Genomic DNA, 14963 nt, shown 5'->3' on the forward strand with positions numbered 1-14963 from the left:
CGAGGAAACAAGAAAATAATCAGTCACTAACAAAAAGGCTCTGAAATAATTCTAAGGGCTGTGAAGCAATAAACGGCACAAGGCCAACCAAGGACTCAATAACAAGGTTCGGGAGAGACAAAACTATGACTTGGACTTGATACTAGCGTAGGGCGGGCGTGCAAGACGAAAGGACATGACACACTGGCACAGGACAAGGGGAGACGCAGACTATAAGTACACATGAGGGAAGTGGGGGAACAGGTGGACACAATCAGGAATCAGGGAAGACAATCAGACTGGTGACACATGAGGAAGGGCAAGGAACCTGAAACGAGAGGAGAGTTAATTTCCAAAATAAAACAGGAAGTCACAAAACAAACGTGGAGATAGGACAAAAACCCAGCTTGACATACGGGTGTGACAACTCCCACATTTACCTTCTCACCTGTGTGCATTTCGCAATTACCATTTGAGTACAACCTGTCACACCAGCCCTTTTTCCTCAGTCAGTTGCCAGATAATCTCATTTGCATGTGCTTTCTGTGCATTATTGTGCCTGCCTGACCTTCTGCCTGGTGTAAAGACTGATGAATCTCTGCCTAAACACTTCAGTTGAATTTGCCTGTTCTGATTGCCCTCCTGGTTTTTGTTTGTTTTTAGAATCACAAATCAGAATCAGAAATATTTTATTGCCAAGCATGTTACACATACAAGGAATTTTGCTTGGTGATTGTTGCGTGACAATAAACATAGTCAAAGACATCATTTTAAAATAGGAAATATGAAAATGTATCAAAAATACAAAAAAAATGTTTTTGGAGGCGTTGCTCTAGATTACGTCACCATAGTCTAAGATGGTAAGGACTGTCATTTTAACCAGGGTGTGCTTTGCAGTGTGGGTAAAGAAAGCTTTGTTACGGTACAGAAAACCCATTCTTGATCTGACAGTGAGTTTATGTGCATGTTAAAGGTGACAGAACTGTCTAGCCAGATACCCAAATTGGAGTTTTGATTCATCCAGGGAGATTTCGAGAGTGCAGGCAGTTTGTGGTAAGTGTCTGATGAAAGCCATACATTTTGTTTTGTTCGTTTTTAAGAGAAGGTGAAGGTTGGAGAAAGCATGTTGGATACTATTGAAGCTGTGCAGCAGGGAAGTCAAAGCGGTGATTAGGGATGAGCTAGATGTGTACAAGATTGGCATACAAATGGATGTGAGAGACACCTGCACGTTTTTTTTAATGGTGTTAGACCTAGAATGGACCCCTGAGGAACACCCTTGGACAGAGACAGTTGGTCAGATAGGCAACCCCCAGATCTCACAGATTGAATATGCCCAGAAAAACAGCTGTTAAACCATGCCAGACCATCTTCTGAAAGACCTATGTCCTTGAGCCTATCAAGCAGAATGATATGGTCTACAGAATCTGCAAGGAAAGGTTGAACAGATAAGTGATTGGGCTACTATAATAAGAGCTGCTAACTTCAGGAAGGATGCTCTAGTTTAGAGTATCCAATCCAGCTGAAATATGAGGGTCCAGTTTGAGCAGCTCCATGAGCGCCTCAATCTCCTGTACTGACTGGAAGGAGAAGTGGAGGTTACTTGGAGGGAGGGGATCAATGTTCAGATGGGCCAGATCCAGAGAGTCAGAGGAGGACAGAGTTAAGAGTGTTAAGAGAACTGCAAAGGGTTTTTTGGTCCCACTGAGAACTCCACAAATGCTGCATAATGATAGCAAACAGAGTACAGGTCCATGTCCAGGTCCATGCCGTGGTGAAAGCCAATCCGGGTCTTTCGTCCAATCCCTGTTTTTCATTACTCTGAATCAGATGGACTGGTGAGGTTGCGTGTCATGTCACATAAACTAGAAATCAATGATGGTAGGCAGCGCTTTGTCCTGAGGTGTTTGAGCCCAACAGGCAATCAGTCAGCGAGATGAGACGGTCCTCCCAGCTTCTGGAGGTGAAGATGCGGTCTCCATACAGCGGACCAGCAGAGAGAGTCGGCAAAATTTTATCCACAGGTCTTCTGAAGATGAAAATGAATGGTCCCCAAAGGTAAAAAACTTAATTTTAAAGGTAAAATAGACAGTACAGACGGACATGACGGTAAGAGCGTGTAATAACTGGCTTTAAAAAAATAAAGAAATTTACCTCATGAAGAAGATTTTAAAGGGCTTACATTTTGAAATTCTATATTAGAATGTCATACATTAGAAACAAAACAAAAAATATATATATATATATATTGTATATATTGTGTAACCATGTACTGTACATATTAATAATAATACATAATAGTATCTAAAGAATGGGGTGAAATCACAATGGGCCTCATTCACAAACAGTGCATACTCACAAATCTGTGCCATGGGTACCACAGTTATACGCACATATCTGGGATTCATTATTTTTTTCTTACCTGAATTTGTTCTTACTCTCCGAACTAATTTGTACTAACTCAGACTGTTCGTACGCACAAATCTAGAAAGCCCAGCTGACTGTCATGATGTAAACATCATGTACATAAATGCATCTGATATTAAAACATTCATTAAAAGACGGCTATAATAGGCCAACATTTAAAACTGTTACTTACCGTTATTTAAGAAAAAGGGCTAAGCAACATGCTCTGCGCAGCATTCAAATATTGATTTACAATTGGAATGTCATCGTTAATAACGGAACTTCAAAGTACTCGGTACAGCCCAAATACAATTATTAAATAGATGACCTCTGGGTGAAAGTCATTGCTGGAGGCTCTCACTTTCATCCTCATTTCTTTTTCCGTTTGTCCTATAATTGTGGCGAGTCTCTCATCTCGAGCTGACAGATATCTTCAGTAGTTTTAACTTTATGTTGTTTTATTTTATTTAGGGACCATATTTGTCTCTTTTACAACAACGTCTGCTTTCTCAATGATAAACCTCAAGGCAAACATATTTCCTTTAGAAATAGGCGCTTGGCAGTATGCTGATTGTGAATAGTAGGCACACACCTGTCAATTCAGAATGATTCTGAATCACTATCATATGAACGGCGGTAAAAACAAACAAACGTGACCGGTGCGCACATGTTATGAATCCAATGGTAATTTTGCATGTGCACTTATTTTGAACATTTCTGCGCAGTTATTAGTGAATGTGGCCTAATTAACTTTCTTTTCTTTCTTTTTAATTCTAGGTTAGGCATTTTGGCGTTTGCTGCAGTGCACCAAGTGTAAACATGCGTAACACTTAGCATGCCTACCAATACACACGCCTTGTTATCAAAGTGTAAGGTGTAGTGTGTTTATGTGGCGTACGTGTGCATATTAGATTACATGTACAGGTAGGTGTGCCGTATTTTGCACTTAGTCAGGTGAAGCTTACATTACGTGAAGTCAATGAAACAACCAGCAATTTGTGGTGGCCCTGAGGACTCGTCCAAACTTGTTCAGACTTGTCCAAACTTGTCCGTCAATTGCTCAAGTGTGCTTCCTCCAAGCGGACAGTATAAACAGAGCTATATACATCCATAATATCCTGCAGTTGTTTGTGTACGCGTCTGCTTAGGAGTGTAACCAAGGCTTAAGGCCCCTCTCTTTCTTTGTCCCTTCCCAACCCCCTATCTGCTCTCTGAGCAGAAACCCACCAACTATGAATCCATTGTCTCTGAGATCTAATTGTTTCCTTGACATGGCATCAGTACAACTTCTAGCTTAATGTAGTATGGCTTAATTTATCAGGATATTTCAAAGGTAGATTACTTTGCCTAGATCAGTGATTTTCAACCACTGTGCCAATCGTTCCTGTGCCGATCTTGAAAATGTCCAATTTCACTTATTATTATTTAGTTGCTGCAAATAATTTGCCATTGTTGAGCGTCTGAGACTGTGATATAGTGGCTGGCTAAGTAATAAATACTCTTCCATGCCAGTGGGTGGCAGTAGGTAGTGCAATAATGACCGTGTTCATTTAACACAGTCAAATTAAATGATGCGCGGGAAAGGCCCAGATGAAAAGCCTAGTAAGGATCAACACATTGAGAGACCTGTCATTAAATTGTCAGCATATATCAGACATGTCAAACTCAAGGCCTGCAGACCAAGTCCGGCCCTTTATACAATTATGTCCAGCCCGCAAGAAAATATCATACGTCTATCATAACTGGCCCGCCACACCACAATGCTCCGGGACAAAAGGTGGCGATGTGAGCTGGCCTTTTTGTGCGACATAACGAAGCATCTCACTGCGCTAAACCTCCAGCTTCAGGGACGGGGACCTGTGATCCCAGACATGTATGATGCAGTGAGAGCTTTCCAAGCCAAGCTGCGCTTGTGGGAGACTCAGATGTGGTCATTTTCCGTGTTGTTCCAAACACTGACACAAACCGTGTCTCCACCGCTGTGTTCTCGACTGCACATTTTGCTCATAAACTGGGCGCACTTGACAGAGTTCACTCGGCGATTTGCCGACTTTGCAGCTCAGAAATCTAAATTTGAACTGCTAAGTGATCCGTTTGCAGTTGACGTGGAAAGAGCACCTGTGCACATGGAGCTGATAGACCTCCACTGCCAAACATCTGGCTCTGGTACATCTGCATAAAATAATGTAGCCTATTTCTTTTTGCACTTTGTCAAATATCCCTTCTATCCTGTTTATTAAATGTTGACCCTATTTGGCCCTCAGTGGCGGGCCGTGTGTTTTATACCTGGGCCTTCAGTGCTGTCCTAGCTGCCACCTCCTAATAAGCTCATTATGACGCCACAGCTACAGGTTATTACTTGTTTCTAGGGGTGCAACAATACACGTATTTGTATTGAACCGTTCGGTACGAGGCTCACGGTTTGGTACACATTATGAATCAAACAATACGTTTGAAAAAATACAAGTGCATTTGGAAAATGCAGAAGCTTAAATTGTGGGAAATATAATATTCTCTCGGTGGAGCCACTGCGCTCAACCTGGCAAGCCACCCAACGTAACAGACAACGTGCTGTCTGACACGCCCACCATGGAAGAACAACATTGTACCCTGGTGAGGCACGTGTGTTCTGGGAGGCACACTATGCTAAACTAGCTTAGCAGGAAAACCAACAGCAGCACACACGCTGAAAACTATCCTCACAGCGGAGAAACAGGGCTAAAGCAATCGCCACACAATACCCATTTCTCCAGACCATAATTCCTGCTTTGTAAAAGAAAACAAAAGCCCAAACAGAGAATCAAATGTCCGAACCCTAACCCCTATAGGTTATTTGTTTTGTGTAAAAATGAAGCGCAACACGGACAATTCGTCATTAACGGACGATGCATATAGTCAAAACCAACGTAATTAACACAATGACAAGAACAAACTCACAACAACAGCATGATAAATCAATCCAGCAACACTGTGGCACTGAAACACGCATTCCGCCGCACACTGAAGAGCACGAGCCATTCAAAAATTATTCACAACATAGGGAACAATATTAACCATATCATAAAAACGACACCATAGACAAATGAACACAGTAGTAACGCTACTGCAGATGTAAAAAAACAAAAGCACTTGACTTACCAAAGCTGCTGGTTGTACATGATGCAATTGTACAGAACATTGGTGCAGTTCAGTTCCAGTAAGAGGTCCTCCTGCGAGTCTAACAGTCACGCTAGCCCAGTGACCAATCACAACGCACGTTAATGCTGAGCTGCACCTTAATGCTGACATCAAAGAATACGCCCAACACGTCAAACAAAAAATCTGATTGGTTGAAGACTATGACAATCAACAATATCGTCCCCATTTACTTAAACTGCAAAGGCTTCCTAGCGGGCCTCAGGCCTCTCTTCTTACCTAGAGACATAGGGGCGAAATCTGATTGGATACAAGCTGTGAGGGAAGCAGCGCTGCAGCGCTGGAAGCAGGGCAACAGAGGAAGACAATAGCTGTGCAATGATATAAGCTAATGGGGAAAAGAATTAAATACATCTGGTGTATTTATGACAAATTATTAAATAACTTTCCGGTGAGGGTTGGCCTCCGCCAGGGCTGCGCTTTGTCACCAATCCCGTTTGTGGTATTCATGGCCAGGATATCGAGGCGTAGTCGTGGGGAGGAGTGTTTACAGTTCGGTGGGCTGAGGATTGCATCGCTGCTGTTTGCAGATGACGTGGTCCTGATGTCTTCATCGGGCTGTGACCTCCAGCACTCACTGGATCGGTTCGCAGCCGAGTGTGAAGCGGTTGGGATGAGGATCAGCACCTCTAAATCTGAGGCCAAGGTTCTCAGCAGGAAACCGGTGGATTGCCCACTCCGGGTAGGGAATGAGTCCTTACCCCAAGTGAAGGAGTTCAAGTACCTCGGGGTCTTGTTCGCGAGTGAGGGAACAATGGAACATGAGATTGTCCGGAGAATCGGAGCAGCTGGGGCTGTATTGCAGCCGCTCTACCGCACCGTTGTGACGAAAACAGAGCTGAGCCGCAAGGCAAAGCTCTCTATCTACTGGGCGATCTTCCTTCCTACCCTCACCTATGGTCATGTGGACTGGGTCATGACCGAAAGAATTAGATCGCAAGTACAAGCGGCCAAAATGGGTTTCCTCAGGAGGGTGGCTGGCATCTCCCTTAGAGATAGGGTGAGAAGTTCGGTCATCCGTGAGGGACTTGGAGTAGAGCCGCTGCTCCTTTGCGTGGAAAGGAGCCAGTTGAGGTGGTTCGGGCATCTGGTGAGGATGCCACCTGGGCACCTCCCTAGGGAGGTGTTCCAGGCATGACCGGCTGGGAGGAGACCCCGAGGGAGGCCCAGGACCAGGTGGAGGGACTATATCTCCAAACTGGCCTGGGAGCGCCTCGGGATCCCCCAGTCAGAGCTGGCTGATGTGGCCCGGGAAAGGGAAGTTTGGGGTCCCCTGCTGGAGCTGTTGCCCCCACGACCCGATCCTGGATAAGCAGTTGAAGATGAGATGAGAGATGAGATGAGAGATAAAAAACTGTGTGATTCTGTTTAGGCCAGCAGAGAAGGCTTTGCTGGCCCTGAACCCCCACCACTGTTGGCCTTCAAAGTAGTCCCAATTCTTTTATTTTAGCCCTCTGTGTAATTGAGTTTGACACCCCTAGCATATATGCTGTATTATGTTAAAAGGTGTCATTTTGTAACTTTTTTGGTTGTTGGTGTGCCGCGGGATCTTTTTAATGTAAAAAATGTGGCGCGGCTCAGAAAAGGTTGAAAAACACTGACTTAGATGATACTTACTGATTTAATTTCTCAAATCTGAGGCCAAATTCAAAATAAAACTCCAATGAACTTCTCCTATGAGCAGTGATTGGCTAGTACTTGTTAGCTTGAAGCCTCCTGGATTGAATGCTATGCAGAATTATTGCTCATTTCCGTAACCAGTATAACTATCACAGCGCAAGCCTTTTCTCTCCTTTCTGTGGAAGTCCCATGATGAACTAGTGAATGAATTATTGACTGATTTATCTGGCGATAGCAATATGCTTTCCTATGCTGTGACAACATGTTTATTATTATAATTTAACAACTTAATGCTTAAGTTGTTACATTTTACTCATCAAGTGGCTGGCTAGTTAGCTAACTAGCTAGTTCATCCATTTTTAATGCTTCACTGGTTACAGAATATGACCCAAAAATAGTTGTCACTCAACTGGCAATAGCTATGTGCTTCCCTATGCTGAGACAAGAGTGTGTAAATAAAGCATTACTTTGCTAAATGTTACTCATTCAGCGGCTGGCTAATTTCACCATGCGCTCATGCTACTTTGGTTACAGAAGATTGTCCACCTCAAATGCTAGGAGACTAGCGGCCACCAGCCCGCTGAGATTCACGGCCCAGGGGTTTGCGCTGGCAGAATTTGACATGATACAGCCACTAACTGAAGGTTTGTCTCCAGAGCTACCATCCACTTTCCTCTGTGAAGTCTGCTAAATCTTGTCTCATTTGTGGTATGATAAACCGTAAATGTATCAACACAGCCGCCATGCTGTGTCGAGGCTTTCGTCATACCACAATAGCCATTAATAACTGTGCTGTGTAGTTTTAGTGTCAGTGTAAGAAATTACATTTAAAGACACATCTTCTTAAAAATGTAAACTAGACAAACCTGTGAACCTTATTATTATTTACTTTTGGCAAGGGAATATTATAATGCAACACAAATAACCAATATCAAACAACAGAAATTAAGCTCTGGATGATGACTTCATATGAGAAAACAAACCTGAGTAAAGCCCTCATAAGCTAGCTCCTTGTGAAGCATGTTCAGTGCCAGCTTCCCAGCCAGAATCCCAGTCTGCAGGTTGACCTGTTCAGATGTTTGGGCCTCAGAGTTCCAGCAGCTGTACTGAGGAGCCTCCCTCAAGCCCTGAACAAATAACAAATCAGATCATAAGGCTAATTTACTTCAATAGTAGTTGGTGACAAGACCACGGTACGTTTATGTTAATTGGTAGATCAGCCCAACCAAACATTGTTATGACTACACTATTTGTTGCCTATATTCATGCTGCTCATTTGATAACACCTACTCATAGTGGTAACACTCACACCTTTTCTCAACTGCTACCCACAAATCAAATCTCCAATTAAATAGACCATATTGCATTACAAAATCTAACGAACAGATTGATACCAAATTAAAAACTCTAAGGCTCCCCAGAGCATATCCGTTCTGATTGTTGCTTGACTAAATGACTTAACATACAATAGTTAACGACCCTTGCCGTGAAATCTTTTCGGGGAATTTGAGGTTCCCAGTGGTTCCGTTGGCAAAGTTGTGTGCCTTAGCCGGACAGGTGCTGGATAGAGTTGGCCAACAATAAATGTCTTCTATGGCTTTGTGTGGCTAACTTTACTAAAAATGTGAACACCATCTGAGCTTCAGTAACATTCATATTCAGTCAACAGTGAGAGACAGAGTCATGCTACACTGTGGTACTTGACATGCATTTGATCATACCTGATGAAGAAGCAACTCATCATATCCTCTGGTGCTGCCTGTAGCACCGCAGGTCATTGACACCAGGGTAGATCTGGGCAAGAAGTCGTACACTGAACACTTCTGAAACAACACAACAGGTTAAGACTGGCCTACGATTAAATTGTGATTAAACAAACCCCCCTCATTATAAAATGCTGCAAAAGCATTGTCCACAGTGACAGAACAATTGATTTGTGGGGAGTCTCTCCAGAGCCAATCACATCACTCAGAACAGTGTGGTGTCACCTCACAGCAGGCGATGACGGGGCTCTGCCAGGTGGGTATTTTAGCTATCTGTGTAATCTGGGACTATAATAAGCCATCTGCAAGATGAATGATTATTTAATATTTGTATCGATTAGAATTGAGTTTTCTTCCCGTTTCATTTTAATAGCTTTTATCAGCGAAACACCTGAAGATTTTCAGTGTGAAGCAGCTACAGGAAATGCATTATATATGTCACCAAGGTTAGACTTTGTGTACACAGCAGGATATGGTCATGGTCTTAGAAGAAACAGTCTGACAACGGACTGCTGCCTTTCTGCAACCCTTCAACGTGTCCTTAGGCAGCCAGTTACATAATCTTAACAACCACTCATGGCACTAGAAGCATAAAGACATGATGGCAGTAATAATAGTAGCAGTGGATTTAGCACTGGTAGTTGCAGAAATGTCAAGAATCAGTACAATAATTCATATATAATCTGAAGTCTAGGTGAGAGCAGACCTGGATGGCACTGTGATTGTTCGGGCAGATGTCCACAAACATGGTGTGAGTGACAGCTGGGATCAGAGGCTGAAGGCTGGGCTGTACAAAAGCCCCTACAGGCTCCCTGCTAAACCAGGGCAGCCAGACCTTTTCCTCCTGACTGTCTGTGGCACCCACAGCCTCTGAAAGAAACACAGGGAAGAGCAGCAGCTGCACATTACATAAGCCAGATCAGTAAGGATGACAAGACTTAATGAAAACATGCAATCGCCAACTGACCAACAAGTAGCGCTAACGAGCCAAGATATGCTGCAATACACAAGAAGAGGAAGACTGCAAGCTAGTAAACATGGATGTAAACTAGATTCAAAATACTTGGAGAAAAAAATGGCGTTGCAAATGTTTTAGTAGACATGCTCTACACAGGTTTCTTAACTTGGCTTATACTCGCTGCGGTGAAGCTGGCATGCGTGCGTGAAGGGTCCGCAGGTGGTTGCGACACTTGGTCCTGCACCTCTGGTTTTTGGGAGCTTTTCAGACGTAACTGTCACAAATAGTCACTGATAAGAGCACTAATAACATGTCTGAGAATTCACAAAGAAGCCCAATTTGCTTTTAAAAGCTTTAGAAAGTTGGGGTTTTAAAATATTAAGTATATATTTTGCAGCCAAATGAAATTGTTTACAGGATATTCAACCTTTTTTTTTTTTTTTACAATGCTTTTAATACTTGACTTGCTTCTTTACAGGTCTTGTACAAAGGAAATAAAGTAGCCCATGAGTATGAGATTTCAGTTTACAGTTGATTACAATTCCTCCCCGGTATAGTGGAGATTGGTTTAATTGACTTATTGCTTCTTCACGGTACATTTTGTTAGAACGCCCTCTGGTGTTTAAGAGAATAATGCAACAATGTGAGTTGAGCATAAAGTTGAAACGCCTTTGTGCATGTTTGGATCTGAAGAGGATTGCGCTACAGTGCCACGTTTGAGTATAAACAAAGTTTTGGACCTCAAGGATACACATAATGTATTTTGGATGAGTAGCTGAGCGCAAAAACACACACGCTTACACACTTATTAACATTAATAAGCATTAACAATCAAATAGGACATATCTATACTCTGCTCTGACTGGCTGATGGTCATTGTTTTTCTGACTTCAGTTAGTAATCTGTGCTTTAATTCAATGAGTGTCTATCTAACCCCCCTCTTTTATTCTGAAAGTCAGATGTGCATATTGGCTGTTGTTTGCATATACACAACTTGACTGAGCATTTTCCTTTCTAATGTTAATTCATGTGTGTGTACATCACCTCATGGTTCACATAACCTTTTCATTTCTAGAGTAGTAACTCAACCCATCATTTTAAAAGTGGGGAAGGGTGCATGGATGTATGAGGCAGAAGTTATTAAGTGGGTGTTAACGTTCTATTTTTAGATACATTTCATGCTATAAATTACTCCAAACCAGTGACTCTATCTCTGCACTAACCTGCAACATGCATTTTTTATACATTTAAAAATAAATGTCAATATTAACACCAGCATTGATGTGTTCCCACAGCCATATCATTTAGTTTACAACTCAAAATAAATGTTTAAGTATGCTGTACCTCCAATGTTCGTTTACTTTGTTGCAAAATAAAATGCTTTGACTAGCTGTGGGACTGAATTTTGTAATTAGTGAAAAGATGTTATTTGGTATTTGGTCAGTTTTCAGTTTTTCAATATTATACTCATTGTGTTCCTCCCTAACTCATGAATAACATAACATCTGACAAAGGGCAGTCTTAATAAGCCAGAGAGGGGTGTATGTCATGTTCCAAACTACACACACAATGCTATGGTATGGTTGCTTACCTCTGATGAGTGAGGTAATACCTAGCCTAGTCAAACAGACATTCTGCAGCTCCTCACTGCTAATGATCATCTCAGGCACCACATACAGGTCTGGCATCAGAGATGCATGTGCTGCAGAGCCAAATCACAGCCAGCAGGGTCACCCCAAGACCATGCAAAGGTGGGCACAGAGTTAAGATCAGAATGAGAAGAATGAGGTGGATAAGAGATACCGGAAGAGATATGATGGGAGGATGATGGAGATGCATAGATGGCCACAACAGATCTTGTTCAAAACAAGAGAAAGATGGAGCATGCAGCATTATGATGAACCACGGTTTAGGTTGATGGGATTAGGGAATCAGGTGAAAATAATGGGAGAGCAAAGGATATATAGTTGAATACATTTGCATATGGAAATGCTGGTACATGTCAGATGCAATTGCATGAAAAAGACGAAAAAGACAAGAGAGTATAGAAAAGGGAGAGATTAAGTGTAAGTCCAACTGATCGCTGCAGTTCTTCACTGTTAAACAGACATTCCAGTGAAAACACTCGGTGCAAAACTGCATTTTCTGGCGCGGTCAGTACCTTGCACTAAACTGGTGATTCCCAGGCGATTTACAAAGACATTGTCAAAAGGTTGACTGCCGGTTAAGAGATCAGCTGTCACATAGAGGTCAGGCCTGACAGCTCTGGCTGCTGCAAGCATCACCTAGAGGGACCAACACATAAAGTACACAGTAATTAACCTGGACATAATTAAATATGTGTTTCTTTACAAACCCATTATTCCAGCCTAGGATTAGATACGACTACAGATGGTAAGAGGGGTCCAAGTTGTCATGGTTTGACTCTGTGTGGGACCCATAAAACTGAATTACAAAAATTATAAAATTAAAAATTTTACATCTGCTTCTCCAAGTTGCTAAATTATATTCTGTGAAACACAGAATAAGTTCAGCAGCTTTTTGTATTGAAATGAACTCCTTCCTTCGATATTTCAGTGGTTCTATGTAGGAATGCCCTCAAATGCATTCATCATTAACAAAAAGACCAGCATCAGTTTGGCCCATAGTTTCCAGACAGTAGTCTGTGTAAAGCCAGCGGAAATTACAACGAGAACATGGGGCTTATAAAAAAGAATGAGTTTTGTGAGGATTGTTCGTGAACCAGCTGTCTCAGATACAGATTTATTGTAATCAGCCAATTCCATTTCCATGTACTTACAAAGTAACAAAGAACATGACTAGCTCAAAACCTAGCACAGTATATGGCTGGACCGTGTATGGTCAGTGTCCTTAATTGCCGAATTGTTACACGGATAGTCAGTGAGCGAAAGTTGAAGTCCAGATTCTATGAGAGGGTGCAGCCCACTAAGGCTATCTCTTGTGGGTTCATCCTTTGGTCACGCTAGCATAACATTAAACACTTTTAGTCCGCACCATTGTACGATGTGGGCCCCATCTCGGTCTCGCATTGTCTATAAATTCTGATGAGACCGGACATCGACTCCCATAACAGCTCTTTCAGCTAGTTAAAGGAACTGGTGGGGCCCATAGCTTCGCCCTATAAGGTTTTCACTAGAGGATAAAGGCGAAGCTGGATATGGATACAGCCAAAACCTTGCTAATGCATCACAGCACACCACAGTACATCATACCCGGGGCCGTCTGCAAATTGCTAGTTTGTTGGCAGACGGAATGAGCAAACAGAGAGGTGAAAAATGCAGAGCCCCTAAAGCTTGTTTAACTTCCCTCCAAACAACGCTCTGATATGACATCAATATTGACAGAATTGACATATTGATGTCAATAATTTAGTTTTTCATATTTGCTGATAACCAACCACGCTCTGCCAGATACCAACAAAGGAGGACAAAAGGAGTAGCAATGCTACTGGTGTCATGGATGAAAGATTTATTATGACTAATTTTGACAAAACAAGACATGTTCCATATAACACCTTTAAACTCTTCCACTCCACCCCTCTTTACCATTGACCTCTTTTTGTCTTTTTTACGGGGGACGGGATTTTTAGAGGAAGATAGCAGGTCAGCATCTATATATATATATATAGAAATGGTATACATCATCTGAAGGCTGGGAACATGAAGGTTCATTTGAGATGCAGCTCTGCAGTGAGTGTCAGGTTGATCTAGTCATGAATATATAATAAACATTGTGTTTTTTATTAGGCGCCTCTTCAAATGTCAAGTTTAGAATGACAAGGCTTTGAACATTATGATGGAAGTATATAATAGTCATTCCCTTGTTAAATTATATCTCATAAGTTGCTGCAGCAATTTTTGGGTTGCTACCATTGGTTACACAGATTGATGCAAGAATTAACAATTTTTGACCACTAAGGAGTGGATAAAAATAGTCAGAAATCCTTCCAATATACCAGACACCATGAGATCACCATAGAAAAATATATGCTTCGATTTGGTATCTATAACATTTGACATTTGGAGATTTTTGATAGAATCCCATTTTCTGATGATTGGATGGCGAGCATTTCTGTTCTAGTACCAGCTCAATAAAGCCCTTATTGTCAATATACCTTGGAAAGACATGCGTCTCTAGTTTGTGGTTGTACAGTTTCATGAGGCTTTGATTATCTTAGAGCTCACAACAGGTCATTTTGTACAATGACATCAAGTTTCACAAAATGTTCTCACTATGTGAAATGGCTACTATGGGGACAAACAAGAGTCTCAGCTTTCCAGTCATAATCAATTTATGCAATTCCAAGACTGTTATGTATGGAGATATTCAAATACCCCATTTTAAGATAAGGCAAAAATAACATTTATACTGTGTGTAAAATACTGCATGGTTTTTGCCCTCATAGATACCCATATAAGCCATTTGTATCCACAAATCTTGAGGTGAGAGGTCAAGTGCCCCTGTGAACATGGCCATGCCAGTTTTTCCTCTCCAAAATTTTGCCTAATTTACACTTTGCAATCAATGGATTTAGACGCTGTCATCTGCAAGGAGTGGAAGAGATCATGATCAGTCAGCTGTGGTTGCAATGAAATAGTATGAGTAGTACCTCAGCCACATGCAGAGGAGTAGACAGGCAGTTGACCAGGCATATACCAGAGAAGACCTTGGCTGTAATCTCTGTGTATGTCTTCATATGAGCCCACAGGTAAGGGCAGTCCTCTGGTTTCTCTCCATAACGAAGCTTGATAGTGTCATCTTGACAGACCAGTTCTCTCCGCAAGTAGACCTCTGAGCCTGCAGACAACATTAGAGGAAGAAATGGCAGATTAAGATACTTGGAAGTGCAAATATGTCTATTGTTTTGTGTGCTTTGAATGGCTGCCTGTCAAAATGTGGCTACATAAAAGACACCTTTTGAATAAAACTGGTTATTTATATAATCAATGTGTTAACTAGATGTGTTTATTTCAATCACAATCCATAAATTACTTGCATAACTTTTGGGTGTTTTTCATCTG

At 41.9% G+C, this 14963-nt stretch overlaps 1 protein-coding gene across 1 annotated transcript in view; it reads right to left on the reverse strand.

Moving 5' to 3' along the window:
* Positions 1 to 14963, reverse strand: part of LOC137871711 (glycogen debranching enzyme-like) — a 55299-nt gene that overhangs the window by 23766 nt on the left and 16570 nt on the right. The window contains exons 11-15 of the mRNA XM_068709618.1: positions 14552 to 14739; positions 12083 to 12206; positions 9670 to 9833; positions 8922 to 9023; positions 8184 to 8327 (exon numbers count right to left, since the gene is read on the reverse strand). Of these exons, the coding sequence (XP_068565719.1) occupies positions 8184 to 8327; positions 8922 to 9023; positions 9670 to 9833; positions 12083 to 12206; positions 14552 to 14739 (722 nt within the window). The remainder of the gene's footprint in view (positions 1 to 8183; positions 8328 to 8921; positions 9024 to 9669; positions 9834 to 12082; positions 12207 to 14551; positions 14740 to 14963) is intronic.

This window comes from Cebidichthys violaceus, unplaced genomic scaffold (genome assembly GCF_023349555.1).
Source record: "Cebidichthys violaceus isolate CVI_PGR_0920_01 unplaced genomic scaffold, fCebVio1.0.p SCAF_15, whole genome shotgun sequence".
NCBI lineage: Eukaryota > Metazoa > Chordata > Actinopteri > Perciformes > Stichaeidae > Cebidichthys > Cebidichthys violaceus.